This window comes from Eschrichtius robustus, chromosome 6 (assembly GCF_028021215.1).
Source record: "Eschrichtius robustus isolate mEscRob2 chromosome 6, mEscRob2.pri, whole genome shotgun sequence".
NCBI classification, from domain to species: Eukaryota; Metazoa; Chordata; class Mammalia; order Artiodactyla; family Eschrichtiidae; genus Eschrichtius; species Eschrichtius robustus.
Genome location: NC_090829.1, coordinates 59,115,463 through 59,131,879, shown reverse-complemented (window position 1 = coordinate 59,131,879; position 16,417 = coordinate 59,115,463). Strand labels below are relative to the sequence as shown.

General features: G+C 40.3%; 1 protein-coding gene across 2 annotated transcripts in view; it reads right to left on the bottom strand.

Moving 5' to 3' along the window:
* USP13 (ubiquitin specific peptidase 13) overlaps window positions 1–16,417 on the bottom strand; it is a 120,809-nt gene that overhangs the window by 59,728 nt on the left and 44,664 nt on the right. For both annotated transcript variants that reach the window (XM_068546285.1, XM_068546286.1), the window contains exons 6-8: window positions 15,490–15,674; window positions 7,472–7,566; window positions 6,191–6,378 (exon numbers count right to left, since the gene is read on the bottom strand). In XM_068546285.1, coding sequence (XP_068402386.1) covers window positions 6,191–6,378; window positions 7,472–7,566; window positions 15,490–15,674 — 468 coding nt within the window. The remainder of the gene's footprint in view (window positions 1–6,190; window positions 6,379–7,471; window positions 7,567–15,489; window positions 15,675–16,417) is intronic.

The window sequence follows — 16,417 nt, the reverse complement described above, 5'->3', positions numbered from 1 at the left end:
AGAGACAAGGAAGGACACTACATAATGATCCAGGGATCAAGCCAAGAAGAAGATATAACAATTATAAATATATATGCACCCAACATAGGAGCACCTCAATACATAAGACAACTGCTAACAGCTATAAAAGAGGAAATCGACAGTAACACAATAATAGTGGGGGACTTTAACACCTCACTTACACCAATGGACAGATCATCCAAAATGAAAATAAATAAGAAAACAGAAGCTTTAAATGACACAATAGACCAGATAGATTTAATTGATATATATAGGACATTCCATCCAAAAACAGCAGATTACACGTTCTTCTCAAGTGCGCACGGAACATTCTCCAGGATAGATCACATCTTGGGTCACAAATCAAGCCTCAGTAAATTTAAGAAAATTGAAATCATATCAAGCATCTTTTCTGACCACAACGCTATGAGATTAGAAATGAATTACAGGGAAAAAAACGTAAAAAAGACAAACACATGGAGGCTAAACAATACGATACTAAATAACCAAGAGATCACTGAAGAAATCAAAGAGGAAATAAAAAAATACCTAGAGACAAATGACAATGAAAACACGACGACCCAAAACCTATGGGATGCAGCAAAAGCAGTTCTAAGAGGGAAGTTTATAGCTATACAAGCCTACCTAAAGAAACAAGAAAAATCTCAAGTAAACAATCTAACCTTACACCTAAAGAAACTAGAGAAAGAAGAACAAACAAAACCCGAAGTTAGCAGAAGGAAAGAAATCATAAAGATCAGAGCAGAAATAAATGAAATAGAAACAAAGAAAACAATAGCAAAGATCAATAAAACTAAAAGCTGGTTTTTTGAGAAGATAAACAAAATTGATAAGCCATTAGCCAGACTCATCAAGAAAAAGAGGGAGAGGACTCAAATCAATAAAATCAGAAATGAAAAAGGAGAAGTTACAACAGACACTGCAGAAATACAAAGCATCCGAAGAGACTACTACAAGCAACTTTATGCCAATAAAATGGACAACCTGGAAGAAATGGACAAATTCTTAGAAAGGTATAACCTTCCAAGACTGAACCAGGAAGAAACAGAAAATATGAACAGACCAATCACAAGTAATGAAATTGAAACTGTGATTAAAAATCTTCCAACAAACAAAAGTCCAGGACCAGATGGCTTCACAGGTGACTTCTATCAAACATTTAGAGAAGAGCTAACACCTATCCTTCTCAAACTCTTCCAAAAAATTGCAGAGGAAGGAACACTCCCAAACTCATTCTATGAGGCCACCATCACCCTGATACCAAAACCAGACAAAGATACTACAAAAAAAGAAAATTACAGACCAGTATCACTGATGAATATAGATGCAAAAATCCTCAACAAAATACTAGCAAACAGAATCCAACAACACATTAAAAGGATCATACACCACGATCAAGTGGGATTTATCCCAGGGATGCAAGGATTCTTCAATATACGCAAATCAATCAATGTGATACACCATATTAACAAATTGAAGAATAAAAACCATATGATCCTCTCAATAGATGCAGAAAAAGCTTTTGACAAAATTCAACACCCATTTCTGATAAAAACTCTCCAGAAAGTGGGCATAGAGGGAACCTACCTCAACATAATAAAGGCCATATATGACAAACCCACAGCAAACATCATTCTCAATGGTGAAAAACTGAAAGCATTTCCTCTAAGATCAGGAACGAGACAAGGATGTCCACTCTCACCACTATTATTCAACATAGTTCTGGAAGTCCTAGCCACGGCAATCAGAGAAGAAAAAGAAATAAAAGGAATACAAATTGGAAAAGAAGAAGTAAAACTGTCACTGTTTGCGGATAACATGATACTATACATAGAGAATCCTAAAACTGCCACCAGAAAACTGCTAGAGCTAATTAATGAATATGGTAAAGTTGCAGGATACAAAATTAATGCACAGAAATCTCTTGCATTCCTATACACTAATGATGAAAAATCTGAAAGAGAAATTATGGAAACACTCCCATTTACCACTGCAACAAAAAGAATAAAATACCTAGGAATAAACCTACCTAGGGAGACAAAAGACCTGTATGCAGAAAACTATAAGACACTGATGAAAGAAATTAAAGATGATACCAACAGATGGAGAGATATACCATGTTCTTGGATTGGAAGAATCAACATTGTGAAAATGACTATACTACCCAAGGCAATCTACAGATTCAATGCAATCCCTATCAAATTACCAATGGCATTTTTTACGGAGCTAGAACAAATCATCTTAAAATTTGTATGGAGACACAAAAGACCCCGAATAGCCAAAGCAGTCTTGAGGCAAAAAAATGGAGCTGGAGGAATCAGACTCCCTGACTTCAGACTATACTACAAAGCTACAGTAATCAAGACAATATGGTACTGGCACAAAAACAGAAACATAGATCAATGGAACAAGATAGAAAGCCCAGAGATTAACCCACGCACCTATGGTCACCTAATCTATGACAAAGGAGGCAAAGATATACAATGGAGAAAAGACAGTCTCTTCAATAAGTGGTGCTGGGAAAACTGGACAGCGACATGTAAAAGAATGAAATTAGAATACTCCCTGACACCATACACAAAAATAAACTCAAAATGGATTAGAGACCTAAATATAAGACTGGACACTATAAAACTCTTAGAGGAAAACATAGGAAGAACACTCTTTCACATAAATCACAGCAAGATCTTTTTTGATCCACCTCCTAGAGTAATGGAAATAAAAACAAAAATAAACAAGTGGGACCTAATGAAACTTCAAAGCTTTTGCACAGCAAAGGAAACCATATACAAGATGAAAAGACAAACCTCAGAAACGGGAGAAAATATTTGCAAACGAATCAATGGACAAAGGATTAATCTCCAAAATATATAAACAGCTCATGCCGTTCAATATTAAAGAAACAAACAACCCAATCCAAAAATGGGCAGAAGACCTAAAGAGACATTTCTCCAAAGAAGACATACAGATGGCCAAGAAGCACATGAAAAGATGCTCAACATCACTAATTATTAGAGAAATGCAAATCAAAACTACAATGAGGTATCACCTCACACCAGTCAGAATGGGCATCATCAGAAAATCTACAAACAACAAATGCCGGAGAGGGTGCAGAGAAAAGGGAACCCTCTTGCACTGTTGGTGGGAATGTAAATTGATACAGCCACTATGGAGAACAGTATGGAAGTTCCTTAAAAAACTAAAAATAGATTTACCATATGGTCTAGCAATCCCACTACTGGGCATATACCCAGAGAAAACCATAATTCAAAAAGACACATGCACCCCAATGTTCATTGCAGCACTATTTACAATAGCCAGGTCATGGAAGCAACCTAAATGCCCATCAACAGGTGAGTGGATAAAGAAGATGTGGTACATGTATACAATGGAATGTTACTCAGCCATAAAAAGGAACGAAATTGAGTCATTTGTTGAGACGTGGATGGATCGAGAGACTGTCATACAGAGTGAAGTAAGTCAGAAAGAGAAAAACAAGCATCGTATATTAACGCATGTATGTGGAACCTAGAAGAATGGTACGGATGAGCCGGTTTGCAGGGCAGAAGTTGAGACACAGACGTAGAGAACAGACATATGGACACCAAGGAGGGAAAACCACGGTGGGGTGGGGGTGGTGGTGTGCTGAATTGGGAGATTGGGATTGACATGTATACACTGATGTGTATAAAATTGATGACTAATAAGAACCTGCAATATAAAAAAACAAACAAAAAGACAACTAATATTAAACTTTCTTTGGGTTATTTGTATGGAAATATGTTAATATAAATGTTTCAGACATTAAAAAAAAAAAAAGAATATAAGTGTCTTCCATTCTAGTTTAAAAGAAATAATAATTATACAACACCTACCATGAGTACTTTCCCTCAATAGTTTAAAAAAAAAAATCTTGGAGCATGAGACAGACAAGATGAAGCTACATTGTTTCCAAATCAAATGATAATACAGGTATGAGACATGGGTAAGAACTTATAAAAATATCACAATGCATGATGCGTACCTTTGAAAAGGTTTTCGCATCTCAGAGCTTCAAACTTGCTCCTCCTTTTCTCCAAAACCCTGTCTACACTCCTCCTGCACATCAGTCAAGGTGAGTATCCCTTTGTGTGTCCCTTCTTCAAAGAGATCCTCCCTGACCACCTCTTTCCCTTTTCCTTCATGGAATTTACCATATTTGTAACCATGCAGTTGTTCTTATGATTACAGATACTCCTCAGCAAAGGATGGGGTTACATCCCAATAAACCCATCATAAGTTGATGATATCGTACATTGAAAATGCATTTACAATACCTAACCTATCAAACATTGAAGCTTAGTCTAGCCCACCTTAACCATGCTCAGAACACTTACATTAGCCTACAGTTGGGCAAAATCATCTCGCACAAAGTCTATTCGATAATAAAGTGTTGACTATCCAATCTAGTTTATTGAATACTGTACTGAAAGTGAAAAACAGAAAGGCTGTCTGGGTACAGAATGGTTGTAAGCATATCAGTTGTTTACCCTCAGGGTCACGTGCCCGCCTGGGAGCTATGGCTGCTGCCCTGCCCAGCATCACAAGAGGGTATGTATCTCCTGTCACTAGCCCGGGAAAAGAGCAAAATTCAAAATTCGAAGTATAGTTTCTACTGAACACATATCACTTTTGCACCATCTTGAAGTCAAAAGATCTTAAGTCGAATCATCATAAGTTGGGGACAGTCTACATTTATTTAATGTCTGTTTCCCCAACTGGGGCTGGGCACCAGGTCCTTTTGTTTACCACTGAACCCCCCATACCCAGCACACTGCTGAGCAGAGCAGAACCCACTCCTTATTGGCTGGAAGGAAAAAATTAAAACCTGACATGGAAAACTGACCATAAATTTCCAAAGCCAGGAACAGTATGAAAAGGTAAGACTTCAAATACCAAGAGAGGAAGGAAAAGGACATCTGATATACTTTTATTAACTACCTTTAAAATCATTAGCATTCAACTCCACGTGGGTAAAAAATTGCCCTGTGCTGTCCCTAGCGTGCTATATGCCCATCATTCTGTCTTAGCACATGTGTGTCCTCTTCCATACTCGAACCAAGGTCGAATCCTACCTGCTCTGGGAAACACTAGAGATTATTTCCTAAACTTAGGCAGTGGCCGCCCATGAGCTGCAGCTACCAGTCTCTGTGGCTCCTTGTCCTAAGCACAGTCGAAGGAAGAAAAGGGCCAGAGACACAGCCCCTCTGCCCCTCAGCAAGGGAGGAAGCAGGCAGCCTGAACGTGTACGGTTGGGAAGCACCCTAAATCAGTGCCTCCCAATTACTTGTGGTGAAGGGCCAGCTAGTTTGTTGATTTCAACTCATATAGATGATACCTTTAAAAATACAACAAAAATAAATTATAGTTGACCCCTGAACAACACGGGAGTCAGGGGCACCAACCCTCGGCACAATCGGAATTCCATGCATAACTTTAGAGTCAGCCCTTTGGATTCACAGTTCCTCCTTATCCATGGTTTCAACCAACCGCAGATCCTGTAGTACGGTAGTACGTATTTATTGAAAAAATCCACATATAAGTGGACCCGTGCAGTTCACACCCATGTTGTTCAAGGGTCAACTGTATTGAAAAAATGAAATGCCACTTATAAAAAACGGCAACGTCAAATGCCTACCACAATTTCTGAATGCTCACTCTCAATTTCCATACCTGTCTCATTTCGGATCCATATCCAGCAGTCCAAGGACCAGCACCATCCACGAACCACATTTTGAGTAGCAAAAAAAGAAAAGCTTAAATCCTCTTAGAAGCTCCACTCACTCACCACTGACCAACCAGATCATCGAACCTCTCCTAGCGCATCTATAGGAAGAGATGTGGCAGTTTTGCTGTGAAGCTTAATGATTGTTACTTTCTTGGCATAGAGGGTATTGGTCTAAAAATGGAAGCCATTATTAATATGACAAATCCCTGTAGGAGGTTTTTCAGTTTACAAAGCTCTTCTTATCTCACCTGATCCCCATAACACTTGACAAGTGTTCTCACCCAGCTTCATGCAGGAAGTCACAGCACAGATGGTGAAGGGCTTCCTCAGCACACACTGCCTGACTGGACGTGGAGGGGATGCAGGGCAGGCTGTGCACCCTGGTCTATACGGGACACTTACGCTCTCTGGAATTCCGGGATGCTGAAGATGGCCTGCATCACAGAGCTGAGATAGCAACTGTTGCCCAGGTTCTTGAGACCCGTGTATCCGGGGCCATACATGGGCTTCAGCTTCGTCCCCGTCTCCTGGATCACCTCCCACTCGCTGATCCGCGGCTGGCTGTCATTGTCCTGGAGCCCGTTCTCTGTCTGGGGCAATGTCATTGAAGAAATACAACTTTAACAATGATTATCATTCAAACATCATGTCCCACCAATTATTTCTAACAGCAATAGATGTTTCTGCCTTTCTTCCCCAGTTAAACAGAGAAATAAACAACCTCATTAAAAAAGACTGACGTGGTGATGGTTGCACAAGACAAATGAACTTAATACCACAGAATTGTACACTTAAAAAATGGTTAAAACAGTAAATTTTACATTAGGTGTATCTCTCCACAATTTAAAAAAAAACCCACATTTAAAAGATTTTAAAATAAAAGAGACAGACTGGGAGGAAAGGAGATAGGAGGAGGAAGAAGACAAATAGGAATCAAAAAACAGAAGCAAGTAGAATAATCTCAAGGGCAGATACAATGCAACACAGCAAACAAAAAGCAAAGCAGTTGGAGAAGAAAGTGGAATAAAACCATGGGGTTCGGGAAAAGCTCGACACAGGAGGGAGGTTTAAAGAAGAGCACAGAACACAAATTAAAAAGTGACATGAGTGAGAAAGAGGAGTTACAGAGGAGAACATGAGGAGAGGGAGATGACATGGGCTAAAGCAAAATACGCACAATTAACCAGCTCCCCATAGGGACAAATATTACACAGTCACGATACCAGCCTGAAAACACAATATGAAATGAGGTAAAGCGTTTCCATCAACAATAATCTGTTGGCTTATTCTCTCCGCCCCTGCCCCAGGAGCTCTACTTCCCTTCCTGTAATCAATTAAAGTGATGTTGGTCACAGATCATTTTAAAGGTCATCTCCCCGTACCTTCTCCCTTTAGTGAACAAAGAGTGATTCACGCAACTCTCCATCACAGGAGACAGAAATTTTGCAAGTAAACTTCAACTAAAACAAAATGGTACTGGATGAGGTGCCATTTTTACTATAAAATAAAATTTAAAAATCTAAGCTGATAACCAAAAGAAAATGCTAATTAAGTTCAATAAGTAAATGCAAACATTAAAACCTAAAACCTATAAAACGAAGATTTGTGTGATAGGAATTATATAAATAAACCGAACAGTTTCCCCACAAAGTGGGAATAGAGACAAAAGGAGACCTTTCTTACCCCATGCATATGAAGCATATCAATTCCAAAATGCGCTAAGTGCTTGGCCAAATGAGGATCCAAAACAGGTTCCTCTTCTGGGAAAGAATACACATCTAGAAGGTGAAGAGAAAATAAGCACTGAGATCTGTAATCAAGTCATTCAATAATCAACACATATTTACTGAGCTCCTACTATGCCCTGGGCTTGGGATATAGCAATGAACAAAACAAAAATCTCTTGTGAGTTTCAACTGGGGGGGAAGACAGATGATAAAAAATAAGCGTAATAAATAGGTATTTCTGTAAATATACCCATCACATCAATTCTTTTGACATTTCAGAAAGTAATTTTAAAAAGGTTTCTAAAACAAGAAAAAAAGAACAGTGTCCAAGTTAAAATAATTTAAAATTAGACAAATACAAATGCCTAACACGGATTGTTCTAACCCGAACCCCAGTGGCATAGATATAAGTTCGGGAGGAGGGAAGGGTGATGGAGGAAACAGCCACGCCGTCTGCCCACGCAGGGAGAACCTGTGAGGAACAGAGAACACACAGGCCCCTGGGGCTGCCGAATGGCTGGACCGCAGCGTGAGGTCCAGGACAAAACAAAATTCTGCCTGTGGAACCCTCTATAGTCTCTCTGGTAGTCCCAGACCTACCACCTCACGACCCTCCACCTCCACCTGCCCCCTCATCCCCTCTTCCCTACTTCAGTGTCCATACCTCACAGAGCTGGTGAGGGATCTGTGAAGACTGCTGTGCTTCCCAAATGCGTCCACCCCACAGCACACAGAAGAAAAGATGATGCATTTAGCACAGTGGGGTAACTCAGGAGGCTCCACCCGCCCCAGGACCTCAGGGATCAGCACGTTGGCCTCGTCCGTAACCCACTCACGGCACACCGGTGTTGGGAAGCTGTGTGTTTGGGGGTGGCAGGGGAGGGTTCTCTCCTCAGGACCCTCATATCCCCCCTGACAACATAAGGCTTTAGACCGCACCTGGCTTCTTGCGGTATGATTCAAAGCGGCAGCATTACCTGGGAGCTTGTGAGAAATGCAGAATCTCGGGCCCAACCCCAAACCTACTGAATGAGAATCTGCATTTTAACAAGATCTCCATGTGCACAGCAAAGTCTGAGAAGCACTGCCTAGCGTTTTCAAAAGCTATCCAAACTGCTGCCTTATCTGTCGTCACAGGGCAGTGCAATGCAGGAGAGGGACACATTTTTCAGGCCCATTTTGCAGGTAAGGAAACGAGGGTTAGAAAAGTTAAATCATTTGCCTCAAACCCCACACGTGGCCCAGAACCCAGGTATTCTGACTCCCGGTCTAGTCCTTTTTCCTCTGCACTAGACTATTTCCTCAGATCTCTCAGGAGACCAAGAGGCTCAGTGAAGCGCCATCCTAGGCCCTTAACAGGAATGGAGAGTCAAAAACCACAATTTCTTCACTTCTAAATTTGAAAAACAAAATCTGAAAATAGATATAAAGATATTATTCTTTAGGACAGTAAAAGATAGACTGTTCAAGGAGTTTCCTGCTCTTTGGAACAATACCAGGAGGAGAACAAAAAGTAATATATATAGAAACTGTGGTGACCCTCTGACCCAAACCCAGATACACAGAGACTCACTGCCACCCCAAAAAAGCCGCTCTTTCTATTATTAATAGATTAAACATTGTATAGCTTTCTCTTCTATCCCTCTTCCCTTAGGGGCCCATTTTAACTTGTGAATAGCAGCCTTCATCTATATTCCTTTTTTAAATATAATTCAGTGCTCTCAAAGTCAAAAACAAAAGACAAAATCCCCAGCCCAATTAAGAAAAAATTTCCAAAAAGTTTAAATACCAAAAAAAAAAAAAAAAATTCTTTGAACTAATAACTTAAATACATCAACAATATTTTTAATCTATGACACATGACACCAAAATACCACACAAATATTGGCTGGAAGGTGAAAATGACACTCCCCAGGCATTTATCTTTGGTTATTATTAACTAGTGAGATAGTTTTGAAGACTTAAGACTTTAAGCCTCTAAGCCTCTAATTATCAGAGCTCCAATAGAAAATAGTAAGATTGCTAGAAATGCACCATTGGCATGGGTCTAGGATTTTGAAATAAGTGAAAATCACATAGAACTCTATGGTTCTTAAGCCATTAGGCTCCAGCCTAATGAAATATTAGTGAGAAATTAACATTTCCTATCTCCAGTCATTAACTGCTCCAAAAATATGACATGATTTGGTCAGACACAACAGTTACTTCTTACCCCAATGACAAAAACAGTTTAGTGAGTAACACACAAGAAATCTAAAAATGAACTGTGATCCTTAAACTTGGCAATCATGAAGAATTTAAAAATGACATGTAGTCATAGAAAAAAATTTTGAAATAGACTCAGGGGCTGCAAATCCTTACACATTTTTCTTTGGGAAATTCACTTTATTTCCAACTTCTGCTTAGCAAAGTCAAGTCTTAGCTCAGAAAGTATTGTAGCAAATAAGCATTGCCTGACAAGTATTACCCTGCTGACCTCTTCCTTAACTTAAAAGCTTGGAGCCAAGAAACACAGTTAGGAAGCTCACAGAAAGATCGTCCTAGGAATAGTCCAAGCAGAGTTTCATGAGTAACTACGTTTACTTTAAAAGGAAACCAGTCATTGTTTCATTTCAAGTTAAATGACAAATTAAGCCATGGAGAGCATGGAGAGACCCGCAGAAGGGAAAAGATAAAAGAAAAGGTTTACAGCATGAATAACTCATTGATGTGATAAGCATGTTAGAAAACAGTATGTGCATTAAGTTCCGAAACTAAGGAAAAGGTTAGAGAATAGAGATGGAGACTAAGACTGAGACAAAGACTGAGAATCTGTAAGGAATTTACATAAAAATGGTAATAATTTCTTTTCTCTGAATGGGAAGGTTTCTTTTTGGTTTTTTGCTTTTCTTTCCCAAATTTATTATATTTTGATTGAAAAGAATGTTTTATAAGTAATTGCCAAAGATTAAAATGTTTCTATATGGTGGTATACTATTAGGACTAGTGTACCACTGGTCATCCTTGTTCACCCACAGTGATTCACTCACTCACTCATTCATTCACTTGATTCATTCATTGTATTGAACAAATATTTACTGAACACCAAATATATACAGATACTGAGGATTTAATATTAAATAAGACAAGCGGGGTCCCTGTCCTCACAAGTTTAAACTTTATTATTTCAAATAGTATTATAAGAATGTTGGTTTAGCATAAAGGACCTCAACAGATGTCTTCTTGGCTATGGTTTACTCATGTAACTTTGGGGTCTCTTTCCTAAGCCCCAGAAAATGGCATAAGTCCAAATTCTGCCCTCAGATACCCCCACAGGAAAGCAGAAGGAGAGAGAGGTAGAGAGGTACCTCAACAAGATCTGGTGTTTAGAAAGACTAAAGAAACCAGAGAAGCTGGCTTCACTGATCTATCATACAGCTCAAATGGGAAAAAAAAAAAAACCAGAACTCTTGGTCAAACACCAAGTCACAAGCCAGAGAGGAAAGGATCTCTCCAGAGTAAGTATGATCCATTCACCCAAACTGCATCTGTCCACCATGAGTTTATATTTACATGCCTATAGAGCATCTGCCACAGACAGGAAAAGGATAGAAACAAGAGTATGCTCCAGCAATTAATCTAGAAAACCAAACACAAAATGAATGAGGGCAGAGGTATATACCATCACCTTAGTATAACTCGCAGGCCAGACAGAACCTAGACTGTGGTCAGGAAAGGGAAACAATTAAGAGGAAAAAGATGTCCATAAAATAGAAAAAAAGAAGAAAAAGAAAAAAAGGTAAATCAGAGGAGAAAACTTAATCAGTGTGTCTGTCTTCCTCCATCTGTTTACAATACAAATATTTACTGAGCACCTACTATGTGTGAGGGGCTATGCTAGATGAGATAGAATAGTAAACAACAAACGTGGCGCTCAGGTCCTGACGTCCCAGGTGACCACCATTAGACACAGCAACAGGATCTCATGAAAAGTGCCACAGTGGAGCAGCACAGAGGCACACAGAGGGGCACAAACCAGGTCAAAACTAAAATGAAGTAGTCAATGCCTTGATCCAAATCCTTGAGCTGATACCCAGGTCAGGGGTGAAGATGACCAAAGAAGAAAAATCACCTTCAGATGCTGCTGAGCTGGTGCAGGGGCCAGTGGGATAGGCGATTTCACTGCTGCCACGGGCATTACAGGAAGACTCTCCTGTAATCACCAAGGCTTTGAGGATTCTTCTTAGGTAAACTAATTTCTATGATGAAAGAAAAACACACCTTCTCTTGCCTCCAACCCTCTTCATTCCTTTCCCACCAAGAACCTCAACCTTGCTCTGCCAAACGAATGTCTCCTCCCACAGAGGAAAGCTTTTTGTTTGCTTGTATGGTGATCTGTTTCTTATTTTGTTTGCTGCTGTACCCATGGAACCCACAGTGGAATTCGATATGGGGCCCACTTTTATTACCCAGACACCACAATGGCCTAGCCTGGAGGGATCAAGGCTTCCTGGAAGAACTAATTCTAGGCTGAGACCTCAAGATGAGTAGGAGCTTCTCACTGAGCAGGTATGTCCTTACTGGGGAGAAGGAAACCAGGACGATTGGATCACACGACCATTAAATATCTGAGTTCACAACCTGCTTGGATTCCATGTTCACTAAGCAATATTCTAAATATAATTCAGCTTCCCACAGGGAAGGAATGTACTGGTCGAGTTGACATAAACATGCCACTTACAGGTGGTTGTGGGTCTCACTAGAAACTAAAAACTAAACACCCTGACTTTAACACTTTGTCTCTTGTGAGTTGAATTAGCCTCAGTGAGCCTAGCAAGTATGGAAGATGGACCCTCACCAGTGGTACCGTCATCAGGAGGGGGCCACCCCACCCCCAGACAGAGGGTACCCTGCCCTTCTGGGCCTCAACATCCACAAGGCCCATCATCAGACATTTATGGAAACTTTACACATGTTTTCATTAACTTATTTGGCTTTTAAATAAACAATAAGCTACAACTAGCAATCTATTAAACAGATTTAAAAGAAATGAAAATAGAATTGATGCATCCCATAAACTAATATGTAATGATAATTAGACTGCAAATAATTATTTGCGTTAAAACCAACTCTGCACAAGATAAGCCGGAATCAAATCCTGATCTATTGTCAAAAAGTGAACATGGGCTTCCCTGGTGGAGCAATGGTTAAGAATCTGCCTGCCAATGCAGGGGACACGGGTTCGAGCCCTGGTCCGGGAAGATCCCACATGCTGCGGAGCAACTAAGCCCGTGTGCCACAACTACTGAGCCCACACACTGCAACTACTGAAGCCCGCACACATAGAGCCCATGCTCCGTAACAAAAGAAGCCACCACAATGAGAAGCCTGCCTACCGCAACGAAGAGTAGCTCCCACTCGCCACAACTAGAGAAAGCCCACACACAGCAACAAAGACCCAACACAGCCAAAAACATAAATAAAAATAAATAATTTTTTAAAAAATAGTCATTAAAAAAAAAAGTGAACATTGCCTCAGCTAAGTGAGTTTAAGAACCCTCATCACAGGTGCACATTCTACATTGCTTTTGCCAATGTTTTATGCTTTCTATGGTTGAAAAAAGAGTATTTATTCAAATACTCTCAATTACATGAAGAGTAATTTGTGCACCACAACTACTGAGCCCGCGACCCACAACTACTGAGCTCACACACCAGAACTACTGAGCCTGTGCGCTCTGGAGCCTGTGCGTCACAACTAGAGAGAAGCCCACGCACCACGATGAAAGATCCCGCATGCCACAACTAAGACCCGAGACAGCCAAAAATAAATAAATAAATAAATGTTTTTTTAAAAAAATATATGCATAGAGAATAGAATTAATCCTTGCCTTTACTACTAGCATACATTTAAATAGAATATAATTATTTAAGTACTTATAGACCAGCTGGTTCATTTAATCAAAGTATCCATGCCTCCATGCATAAGATTCTGTTTGGAACTTAAAGATGAAAAAGACATAGCTCAAGCAAAATTTTAGAACAAATCCCCATATACAAATAATTGTTGTCTTGAACAGGATGTTCTGAGAGCTGGACTTCTAATAACTGGTCTTATCAAAACACTACATAATATTACTCAGCCATGAAAAAGAATAAAATATTGCCATTTGCAGTAACATGGATGGACCTAGAGATTATCATACTATGTGAAGTAAGTCAGACAGAGAAAGACAAATATCATATGACATCACTTATAGGAGGAATCTAAAAAGATGATACAAATGAACTTATTTACAAAACAGAAACAGACTCATAGACATAGAAAACAAACTTATGGTTACCAAAGGGAAAACAGGAAGGGGGATAATTTAGAAGTTTGGGATTAACAGATACACACTACTATATATAAAATAGATAAACAACAAGGACCTACTATATAGCACAGGGAACTATATTCAATATCTTTCTATAATAGAAAAGGATCTGAAAAAGAATATATATATGTATAACTGAATCATTTTGCTGTATACCTGAAACTAACACAACACTGTATGTAAATCAACTGTACTCCAATTTTTAAAAAAGCCTCTGCATAAGATAGCACTAAAAATAGAAACATCTGAATTATCCTCCCCTTGCAACTGTACCCAATAGAATGCCTACATTGCAAACTCTTCTTTCTCTCTATAGGCCCTACAAGAACAATGATGGTTACCATATACAGCAGTCATTCAACAGAGCAATGACCTGTAAGCACTTTCCTGTAACCCTGAATCCAACTGCATGTCCTGAATTTCCTCTTCAGATCCTGGAAGGCTTAGGATTCAACCTGGCTTGTGTAGTGGTTCATTTATTTGAGGGGAAAATGTCTGGCACCAGCACCTGAGACTCTTGCAGCTACTTTTCTCTAATGAGTTAAAAGAAGTCCACTAAACTTTGGAAGTTTACCCAAAAGGTGAATCAAAAGAATCTTGACATGACCTAACTGCCAGCCCTCAATTATAAAACAGATAAATGAAACCAGTTGGATGGAGAGGGCATGGCTGACAAAGAGTGTACCACATTCAGTGAAAATATCCTCACTAATTAACTTTGAGGCTGGCTAATTCAGTCAGAGAAAGATAGCAGAGAAGAAAAGCCAAATGTCTTTATATTTTTCCTTAAAAAATCATCTTACCTTAAAGTAAAGAAGAAATAAAGATTAAAACCTGGACAGATGGAGAAACTGACCTGGGTGTGGGTGCAGGTCTGTGCTTCATAAGTGATGCTGAGATGATGGGCTCTTATGGCCACTGCTCAGTATTTAAGTTTCTCATTATTAACCCTGATGTAATTTCCCTTTTCCCTCACCAAATGGTAGAAGGAATTAACTGTACAAACATAGCCAAAAGCTAACATACAGTGTGAGAGCACAAAGAAGACCAGTTCTGAAGCTGACAGTACAAGTAGGAACCACTTCTAACCCTTTGCTGCACTGGACACCATCACTGCCTGCTGATGTCAGGGGCTCTGAACACACAGTATCTTTAAAACCCATCTCCTCCATAATGAATCCATTTGTACCTAAAATGACACTAATCCCCATAATGAATTCTAGGCCTTCAGCCTACTATTCTAATGGTGGGTTTGCTTATGCACACTCACTTCACAAGTCCTGGTTCCTGCTTCTGTCCTCTTAGCCAAGAGATATTCAGAAAGATACTAACAAAGCAGCAAACTTTTATCACGACCTTACGGTGTGCACTGGCCTAAACGCTTATGCACCTTAACAAACCTATGAGGGAGGTACTGTGGTTATCCTCAAGATGAGGAACCTGAGGCTTAGAAGGATTTGAAAACTCACCCAAGATCTCACAGCTAACAAGAGGCAGAGTGAGGATTCGAACCTGGGCCGAGTCCAGAGCTGATGCCCTCCAACCCCCGACATTAAGGCACTGGTTAAATCTAAGAGGGAGCCACTGTAAGTTCCCAAGTTGGTAAAGGCACACTCACCTGCCCCATCAGGAGTGATGGCTCCCAGTTTCACAGCTAGAGGGTAGCCCAGGTCTCTGTAATGCTCCAGCGCATGCCCGTTGCCCCCGGAGCTGTCAAAGAACCACTTCCCACACAGCACAGAGCCGTCGGTCAGATTCAACCAGAGGTTTTCTCGCAGGTCACACCTGGCACACTTCCAACCACTGTAAAATCATCAGACAGCAGTTAGCACAGCCAGAGTACAAGGCGTGATTAGAAAATTAACATCTAAGAAAATGGAGTGTCTCAAGCTGGGGGCAGTTGGGGCAGTCACAGGAGACCATCAGTGGAATAACAGAGATCCATTCCAGAGCAGCAGGGCCACTCAGTAACCTGCCTGCCTCCCAAATGGGGGCCAGCTCCTCCCAGCTCCTTCGAGATGGTTCTTTCTTTCTTTTTTTTTTTTTTTAAGTCTTTTATTTATTTATTTATTATTTTTGGCTGTGTTGGGTCTTCGTTCCTGTGCGAGGGCTTTCTCTAGTTGCGGCAAGCAGGGGCCACTCTTCATCGCGGTGCGCGGGCCTCTCACTATCGTGGCCTCTCCCGTTGCGGAGCACAGGCTCCAGACGCGCAGGCTCAGTAGTTGTGGCTCACGGGTCTAGTCGCTCCGTGGCATGTGGGATCTTCCCAGACCAGGGCTCGAACCCATGTCCCCTGCATTGGCAGGCGGACTCTCAACCACTGCGCCACCAGGGAAGCCCCGAGATGGTTCTTTTACTTTAGAAAAGACACAGAACCTGAGGGTAGGAGGCAAGGTCATTTCCTTAAAATTCCTTACATGAGAGACTGTGGAGCCTGAGTAAGCTTAAAACATTAAAGATCCCATGTGTATAAACACCTGAAGTTCCAAAGCATTAGCCACAAGCAGTAAGACTGGTTTAAACAAAACTCTACTACACTGACAATC